The sequence below is a fragment of the Oculina patagonica genome, unplaced genomic scaffold (assembly GCF_052425735.1).
Source record: "Oculina patagonica isolate OP01 unplaced genomic scaffold, crgOcupat unplaced682, whole genome shotgun sequence".
In the NCBI taxonomy this organism is placed as follows: domain Eukaryota; kingdom Metazoa; phylum Cnidaria; class Anthozoa; order Scleractinia; family Oculinidae; genus Oculina; species Oculina patagonica.
In genome coordinates this window covers 1-9,778 of record NW_027558561.1, presented here as the reverse complement: position 1 = coordinate 9,778, position 9,778 = coordinate 1, and the positions used below count along the sequence as shown (strand labels likewise).

Here is a 9,778-nt window from a genome sequence, read left to right as displayed (position 1 = left end):
TACTCACTTGAGATGGATCGTCGCGTGATGAACAAGCGGCGCTCCAAGTGACCCTGAACAGCTCACGCAGTCGAGTGTGAAAGGAGATTGATGAAGGTCCCGGACAAAACATTCGCCACAGCAGTGAATTTTTCAGGCAATTTAATTTTTCTCTAGGAGTGGTTGAAACGCTGTAAAAATAGTGAAAAATTATAAAAGGCTAACAACGGTTGGCATGCAACGATTTCGGCATTATTTCATGTAAGAGGTTCATAAAACTATTCATATTGTTGCGCGCGTATTTCTAAGCTTGGCACCGATTTTAAAACAGCTTTTGCCTTCTAGTTCTTATTACCTTAAGGTTACTATTGTTAGCGGCTACTAATTTTAGCGATTTTAGCGAGTTGGGCAAAAATCGCCAAATTTAGTGCTCGCTAAAATTTGTTTCGGTCAACTTTAATACTTGCTCAATTTAAATACACCCCTCCCACCCCAAAGGGAAACAAAATTAAGCATAGTCGACTTGAAAAATTCTTTTAAAAATAGACGCCGGTAACTTTGTTCTTTCTGGAAATGCAAATGTTCGCTCAATTTCAAGTGAGTTTGTTCTTTTCTGAACATTTATTTCCATCTTAGCTATATGTTCATTAAAAACTGGTTTACACGATATCACTAACTTTTTAATTTTTTCAGAAAATCGCTAAATTAAATAGTCGCTAAATCTTGCTCTGAAAAAATCGCTAAAATTAGTAACCTTAAGGTAGTTCACAGTTAGGATGATCCAGGGTTCGCAATTTATGCTCGCAAACTCGCAAAATGAAATGAAATGTTTTTCCGAGTTTGCGAGCAAAAAAGGAATCCACTAGAAAACATTTGTGGTGAAACATTCGCCATAATCTACTTGCCGCAATCGTTTCTTTTATTTCGTTTCATTCTGTGTTTCCTTTAGTTTTTTTTAATATTTGTATACAGTAGAACCCCGGTAACTCGAACTCTGAAGGGAAACGAAAAACCGTTCGAGTTAGCGGGGTTGTTCGAGTTATCCGAGTTCGAGTTACCGGGGTTCTACTGTAGTTTTCTCTTTCTGTTTGATTTTGTTACAGCTCCAATACCTAACTCTAGACATATAAACCGGTAATTCAAGATTGCATAAACCGGTAGTACAAGATTGCGCAAAGGAATTAGCCTGCTTTGCGGGATTACGACACTTTTACCTCCCACTCTACTCTAGTTGCTTTACAACATCTCGCGATCTTTAAAAAGCAATATATTTATCAATTTATTTAAAGAAGAAAAAATAGTCTTTATTATTTTCACGAAGCTTTGGCTACTGTAAAGAAATTAAGCTACTAAGTGGCATACCAACTACTTGTACATTCGTAGAAATCCTGCTCCAGTAAGGTGGTCACAAACCGAAGTACAAGCAGGCTGTTCTCATCTTTGTTACTGAAAATAAACGAGAAATGTTTTAGACATCATAAAATTATAGACATCATCAGGGGTCCATGTAGAATTGCCGCACACAAGCAAAAATTATTCTTATACTGAGATAACCACAAGTGTTTTAGCCTCTCTGTGTAACACTGGTTAGAGTACTGTATATCGGAAGTTGACGAATTTCCAGTCCGAAAGGGGAGTTTATAATTTGAAACTGGAAAATGATGTTTGGAAGACAGTCCTAGGAGAGTGTTTTAACATGATCATAGTAATGTATTGCCACTAAAAGATCCTAGGAAAACACAAGCTATTGTTGCAAAAGGAAACTTCCAGTTGTACTTGCTAATTGGGGACTTTTACCTGCAGATTGTTTTCATAAAGTCCCAACTGTCTCCCTCTTCTGACAAACCACCGTCCCCCGTATACAATCCGAGCGCGGCCTGGTACAGAGAAGGGTTCTCAGATGGTTTGTGCAGGACAAGAAGACGCTGAAGCAACACGAACGCTTTGATGGCCTGGGCACGAGACGGAGATTTCTGAAACACAAAGAATGTAAGGGTAAAGACATTGGCCGCGGCCGCACTTGGCGAGTTAACCGAGTTATTTCCAATTAATCAATTAAAATTAACCGGGTTAAAAAAATGTCTAGTGCGGCCGCGTATTTGGATAGTTAACCTTAACCAGGTTAGCGGTTCCCATGGAAATTAATCAAAGAACAATAGATTTTTTAACTGGGTTAGGTTAATTCTAAACTACCTTTCTGGGTCGTTTTAACCAGGTTAGTGGTTTCTTATCAGATTCAACTATTGTTTTATTTGCTAAATGTGTCAATCATCTCCATGTAAGAGAAGATATTCTTTTCCATCACACGCAAACATGGTGTTCGGACACAATTCGTGTCTTAATTCTATAATTTCTCTTGCTATTAGTAAACTTTAGAACTACCAGAGAAATGCGGATTATCTGGCTCAGACAGGGATTCTATGGTTTCTGATGATCTCTTCCGTCTCTTCGCCGATTCCTTAGAAAAACGTGCATTTGAAGGCGATTTCGATATGGCGATGAGCCTTAGAACGACTGCTGAAGATCAACATATTCGAAACAACTGGGCTTGAAATTTGCGTAGAACGCATTCGGAAGAAATAAAACGGTGTAAGCCGAGAATGCATTGAAATAAATCTTTCAGCAGGAGAAGAAATGAGCAAGAAATAGAATTATCATGAAAGCCGGCCGTTTTTGTTTGTTTTCAAATAGCTTAATCATGACATCACTTCAGTCTGGTCTGATCGTAATGCGGCCGCTAAAAATATTTAACCGAGTTAGTTTTGGTAACCATACTTTAACGGAGTTAAGTTTTGTGGAAATTTTTAACCGGGTTTCTAAAAAAATAACCCAGTCAACTATCTAAGTGCGGCCGCGGCCATTAATGTCCGTTGACCAGCTGTTATTTCAAGCCCTGGACTAGAATGCTGTCCGAGGGATCACTGCGGCCTGAAAATGTTGAAATAAAAACCCGCTTCGTTTGTCTCGCTCTTTACTTTGCCAAAGCGCTGTTTTCACCTAAACGGCCTAAAGCAATGGGAACCTCGTATGCAAGTGACAGAAAATGAAAACTTAATGTGACATTGTCTGTATTATTCCAAAAGTTTCACCGTTAAGAGGCTTTCACAACTTCCTTGTGATATTCAATCTGTTCGTTGTTGCTGTTTTTTTTTTTTTCTTTAACTCAACTTATCCGATTTTATATACAAAGAGTGATGTCGCCCATGCACGGATCAAAAAAACAAGCTAACAAAACCCCCTCAGGCTCTTTTTGGATTTCAGTGACACTTGATGTAGCAACTACAAATACGTTTGGCAATTATTTCTTTGCTTTTGTTTTTGTCAATAGTGAATACGTTTACATTTGTAGTGATCCGAATTCTAAAGAGCGAAAAACTGTTGTAGTTTGCCAGCGCGAGAGACGTTCAACATTCCATATTGATGACGTAACGCTATGAGACTCGGTATGTAACAACTTCTGTAGCCACTTTTGTGGGGAGAGAAATGAAAGCACAGAGTGAGCACAGTGAGATTAAGCAGCATAAATTTTGTTCAACTTACCAAAAGCAGGTTGTGTGTCATGGTGTGCAGTAGCGCTGGAGGAGGGTACCTCTGTGATGTCAGAAAAGAGCCAATAACACCCAGCACTGTGAACTTGTGGGATTCTTCCAGATAGCCTTCTACTGAATCACCAATGTACCCAGGAAACTCACCACGATCACACACCTACAGAAAAATGTGCAGTGTAATATAACATACTTACATACCATGTAATTTGATTTGAAATTGGCTTGGTGCAAATTACAGTTTTTCAGCAATTTAAGTTTGATTTCTCCATACACTAAAAAAATCGGTTATTTTTTTCACTGTTTTTGACAAGGATTTACAGGCAATGTAATAGTATGGAAAATTTAAACATATGAGTGAGTGCATGATTTACAGCCAGGAAGGCTTCTTCTGCTGATTTGCTGTAAATGCCCTGTTTACAGCAAACCAGCACTGTAAGTAACATGAATGGTTCTTTGAGTCGGCAGAAATCTCGCTGATGATGATAACCTTTATGTAATCAGGATAGGTTTAAAGCTTCAAGTTTGTGAAGTTGTGTAAAATTATTCCAATTTGAAAAGAAATTACATAACATTAAATTTCAGCCCAATTCATACTGGTGATGTATAGGAACCTATGAGCAAACAATCAAAGACACTAGAATGATTTTTTTTCAGAGCCACATCTACATTATTAGGATGGCATTTTTTAAAGGTACACTTTACAGTGTAGGAGGACAATATATTGAGCAGTTCAAGGTTACTCAGGTTAAGCAGTGCAAGGAAACATGCATCAAAACAGTCATCAAAATGATACAACAGATGTGAGCATGTACAGGTGGCAAACTAGCTGGGACAAACTTACCTTGTTTGTATTTGAGCCACACAAGCTGGATACTGCTCTCCACCTGTCCACACAGCTACTAAGTCCCACCAACTTGTCATCCTAAAATAGGATTAGAGTGAGTTTCATTTGAGTGTTGAAAGTAATTCACATTCGCTCTGGTTCTGCTTTAAGTGACATGGCTAAAAAAAAAACTCGCGCCACTTTCTCGACTAATCAGAAATTAAAACAAAAACAAATCGCGACTTCCCAACACACTTTTTACATGTATTTGCATTGAGCTTTGATTGGTTCACTGGATTCTTTGTGTCCTTACTAATTACTTTGGTTTTGGTTAGTTTAACAATGTTTTATAAATTATCCTGGAAAACCTTAAACAACTTATTAAGAAGCATGTTGCTGACAGTGTTGACTTTTAACAGGTTATGTTGTCTGTAAGTAAAATATTAAACTTAACAAATTTTTGCAGCACTAGGTAAATTAGATCTGAGGAGTAACCTTCCCACTTTTCCTCAGGTAAAGGAATAAATTTCCAAGTGTCTGATTGATTGATTTATTGATTGAATTTGTATGTGAATTTGTACATGGATATCAATTAATTATTTTAATACCAGTTTCCGTTTCTTGTTTGGAGATTCTGAAGTACACAAGAGTTCCGAGGATGCCTTTGACCTTTTGGAAGTCACCATAGTGACATTTTCTTTTCCAGTAGAAAATGATGGTTTTGCTTTCTTGGAAGTTGGCAAAGGGTCATTCTCCTTTCCAACACCAGGAGAAGTTGACACAGTGCCATTCTCCCTTCCAATGAAGGAGATAGAATTTGGTCTTTTGGAAGTTGATATGCCACTGTCATTTTCCTTTGCCTTTTGGAAGTTGATATGCCACTGTCATTTGCCTTAGCTTTGGAAGTTGATATGCTGCTGTCATTTGCCTTTCCAACTCTACACTGAATGCGACCAGTGACCTCCGTGGTAGAACTGCTTAGAACAGGAGTGTTCTTGGACCTACTAACAGTCCTTCGAAGTTTCTCAGTTGTCTGGCTATTTACTGGTGAGCTGTAAGCTGTAATAAGAAATGCCTCAACGGCAGGAGGAGGATCCTAGTGGACAAACAAATGAACATTGAATAAACATACAAGAAATGTACATGTTTAATATACATGTATGTGCCTACCCACACTTAACTATTTTTAGGGCCAATTAATTTTAAGAAAATAAATGTCTTCTGATTAACGTTTAAAGATTTTCATGGTACACATAATAACTAAACCTTGCACTGGTCTTTACCTACATGTACATTTTATATAGAAAGATTTTTATTCCACCTGAAGTATGAATTCTGGAATGTAATCAGTTGACAGACATTTGACCCCTGCACTCTGAAGAGCTTGCACATCCTTTTCAAGTGCTTTCTCCACAAATACATGTGTGAGCTTGGAAGCAAGGCAGGCAGAGTATGGTGGCTTTCCACTCACAAGGACTGCACAACCTACCTCTAACAACCCAACGATGACAACAAGGGAAATCACACCTATAAACCAGTACTATACATTATCATATTTCAAACATTTTCTACATTACTGATGTATGCCAATGACATGGCTGTTCTTGTTTTCTTTCTGTCACTGAGGTGCAGTGCAGGTGGAGGAAGTTATAGAAACCTCATCTCACCACTTGGTACTTAATCTCCTAAAGACACAAATAAATGTCTTCTTTTTTAGAACTGGACACAAATTAGAGTTTTTTGCAATCCACTTTGCTCCTGTATGGGGTTGGGCAAATTGAGTCAGTGTTAAAACTATATATAAAAGCCTTCTTAAGGTAAAGTCTGCTGTCGAGCCAAGTACATTTAGCTCATCAGGTCATATATTATCCCGGTTTCAGTAGCATTAAGCCACTAGGAGTATTTACACTCCTCCCCTCCCCCTGGATGGGATGTGCTAGTCCATTGCAGGGTAACCTCCCAAGCAGTAGCTCCGACAGTACCCATTTTCACACCTGGGTGGAGAGAGGCACAATGAGAGTAATAAAAGTGTCTTGCCCAAGAAAACCAAGCAATGCTCCGGCCAGGCCTCGAACACGGACCGCTCGATCCAGAGTCCAGCACACTAACCATCTGGCCACCATGCCTTCCATATAAAAAAAGAAAAGGGTCTCTTAACTACATGTATGCAGACCAGCCGTATACCGTATTTATTTGATTAAACGCCCTGGGCGCTCATTAACTTTTTTGGACCTTTGAGAGGTCGGGTGCTTATTCGAGGTGGGCACTTATTCGAGGCTGGACGCTTTATTAAATTTTCATGATTTTCACGTAATAGTAAGTTTATTTTTGTAACAAAAAAAATAAAAAGTAAGACAATGTTAAGGCGTACCAAAGCAGAATTTTTAACTGTTCATTGAAAGTTTCTGTAAAATACTAAAAAACATCGGTCATGGGGGTTATCTTCTTAAAAGTTCTAAGTCAATTTTAATAATCAATACCTCTCTTGTGTACTTTAGTTTTTTGTAGGGTGAGGGTTGGATGCTTATTCAAGGCTGGGCGCTTATTAGCTTTTCCTACCTTCAGGGTGGGCGCTTATTCGAGGTGGGCGCTTATTCAAGGTTAGGCGCTTAATCGAATAAATACGGTAAATGGTTTGGAAAACACTGACACGACATCCAACTGGCATTATGCTTTAAAGCAGTTTACATGTACTAGACATACGTCCTGTATGCTGCTCTTTTTTTGGAATCTGCAACAGCCACCAATGCTTTCCAGCCATCAAATGGTCCCCTGTTTTGTTGCAGAATTCTCCTCCAGCGAGAAGGCGAAGACAGATGAGCAGCAGAAATTCCTTCAGCTGAGCACTGCTCATTCCACTCATATAACTCTTCATCTAACCATTTTCCAGCTTTGAAGCTGTCCTCTATGAACTCTCTCCTTAAAATCCATTTGCCTACAAATAAATGCAGGCTGACACTTCACATTTTGACTCACGCTGTGAACTTTTCAAAATCACAATTTAAATTATATAGCAATACTACACACTTTAACTTGATCTGTTTTCATAGACCAAATGGGTCTCACTTTTTATATTTTCTACAGTTTTTTGACATATGTTTAGAGTTTTGTATGGTACAAGTCCATCCACTCCTGACCATCTCCTTCCCTGGCCTGAGCTGCTGGGGAATGGATGGTCCAAGGACATCCACTTCTAACCAGCCTCTTTCCCTGAACCGCTGGGAGTAAATGGTCCAAGTCACCTGCTCCTGACCAGCCTTCTCTGTTGGGTCGCTAGGGAGTGGACGGTCAGGAGTGGATGCCCTTGGACCATCACACTCATCCTCTTCGCTCCTGTTAGTGGAGCATAAGGCTGCAAAGCATGTACACTTCATGTAATAAATACACTCTATTTAGGCTACAAGGCTTTTCTGATGGTTAGAACTGGATCATACCGTATAATTTACCTTTTCAGTCTTCCATCTCCCCCCCCTCCCCTTTTTACAGCTAGTCCTGGTACCGGCAAAAGTAAAGCTATTCTATAAAGTATTTACCTGATGCACAGCCACAAAGAAACTTTTCACCTCGACTTGGTTTTCCACAGACAACATGTGTGCAGCTCCTTACAAAGTGCTAATTAAAATGAAAAATTATGTTAATTTTATGAACTGCCATGAACCTTTTTTATTAAATCTATTTTATTTAAAAAAAAAACACTAAATATGTGACATGCTGACTAATCAGCAAAAGGGAATTATGTTGCACGAGCCTGTGATTATAAAGTCCCTTTTTCCTATCTTGTTTCCTATTTTCTAGCTGCTGTCTCTCCTTCTCACTTCTAAGGTGAGTATAAAGTACGGCCTGCAGGTCTAGTTCAGTCATTGTTTTTTATGTGTTTAAACGTAATCATAAAATAGAAAAAAAATCAATGGAAATCGACACGAAGCACATTTTGATTTCAGGTCAATAAGCTTAAATAATCCATTTCGAGTTTGGTGCAATCAAATTGTATGCCTTTAAATTAAAATTTCTTAGGGCCTGATTACATGAGCCGGGCTGGCTCGGTTTGCCGAGATGACTTTCAGCCCGGTATTACATGAGCCCGGTTAGCCGGGCTGGCCCGGTTTGCCGAGATGACTTTCAGCCCGGTTTTAGCATGAATGATCAGATCACTAATGATCCTAATCACCCTTTTCCGGCATTTTGGTGGTTAATTTTTTTGCACTTATGCAGCTGGATGGGTTACGTTACCTCTGCATCCTATTTAGAAGGAGTAGCATTGATTTTTTTTGTCGAATATTGTGCTCGGAATAGAAATTTAATGCTGGCCCGCTTAGCCGGGCTTGCCCGGTTAACACGATTACATGGAAAAAATTTTCAGCCTGGCTAGCCGAGATCCCGGCATCGCGATACCGAGATCTCGGCTAACCAGGCTGGCTCGGTTGTCATGTAATCGCGAAGTTGATTTTTGTTCCGTTTAACAGACGTGCCGAGATCTCGGCAAACCGAGCCAGCCCGGCTCATGTAATCAGGCCCTTAGCTGTCGGAATCCCTTTAAAATGATAATCTAGTAGGGTAATCGGATGGAAGGATACAAAATTCGGATCAAACTGCAACGAGAGGCGAAGAGCTCTTACGCACGCTCTCTTATCAAATCAGTCGTCAAATGTGCGCAATTCGAAATTGGGCTATTGCATAAAATTTTTGCTTCCGACCTGTTGAGGAACAGTGAAATTCTTTGGGAGTAAGGGCAAAAATCCATGGATTTCCTCAGAGGTAAGACAAAAATATAATTGATTTCTTCTAGGGGAATGGGTGAAAAGTTATGAAATTTTTAGGAGTAAAATAGTGTTTTTAATGGAATTCGTGAGGGTTTAGCACATTTTCAAAGAATTTCATTGGGGTATAAGGCATTTTAGACGTTTTTAACGGATTTCTTTTGGGGGTAAGAATGAAAGACCTGAAAAGACCTATCCTCAACAGGGGGATGCGGATATTAAATGCAATAGCCCATTCGATCACTCCTTCTCATCTTCATGAGTCGACGAGCGATTTTTGCCCGTTTGCAAGGGCAGATGGAAAGATGATTTTCAGTAAATCTAGCATTAAGTGCCTTTGATCGCCGCACGCTGTAGAAAGTCGACGGAAATTAGGAGAAAACTTTCGTCGACGTCGTTTGGTACGGAAATCGTTGGAAGGTGCGAAGCGCGAACGTTCGCGCTTCGCTCGCAGCATTTAGACTACTTAAATTAATGTTTAGAACTTGCAAAGCTTACAGGCGTCTCATAGTATGTTCCTCCAAGCTCTTGAATCCACTGAGACAACTTGGTTTTCTCCTCTGTGGCAAATGAAGATAGCAAAAAGTGAAATCGTTTCTTTACAACTCTCTTCTGTGAGAATGCCGCCATGGAGATTACAACAAACTTCCCGCCAAGTGTCGTTTTCCATA

General features: G+C 39.5%; 1 protein-coding gene across 1 annotated transcript; it reads right to left on the bottom strand.

The window, feature by feature from the left end:
* Window positions 1-7: 7 nt before the first annotated feature.
* LOC144641100 (uncharacterized) lies at window positions 8-9,737 on the bottom strand (the record flags this gene model as incomplete). The annotated part of the gene is made up of 11 exons (XM_078500150.1): window positions 9,606-9,737; window positions 7,884-7,962; window positions 7,055-7,285; window positions 5,672-5,850; window positions 5,279-5,446; window positions 4,959-5,204; window positions 4,351-4,449; window positions 3,520-3,666; window positions 1,777-1,952; window positions 1,342-1,425; window positions 8-170 (listed from the first exon to the last, which is right to left on the bottom strand). Coding segments are annotated over exons 1-11 (1,704 nt in total), but the record flags the coding sequence as incomplete, so codon positions are not given.
* Window positions 9,738-9,778: the final 41 nt, after the last annotated feature.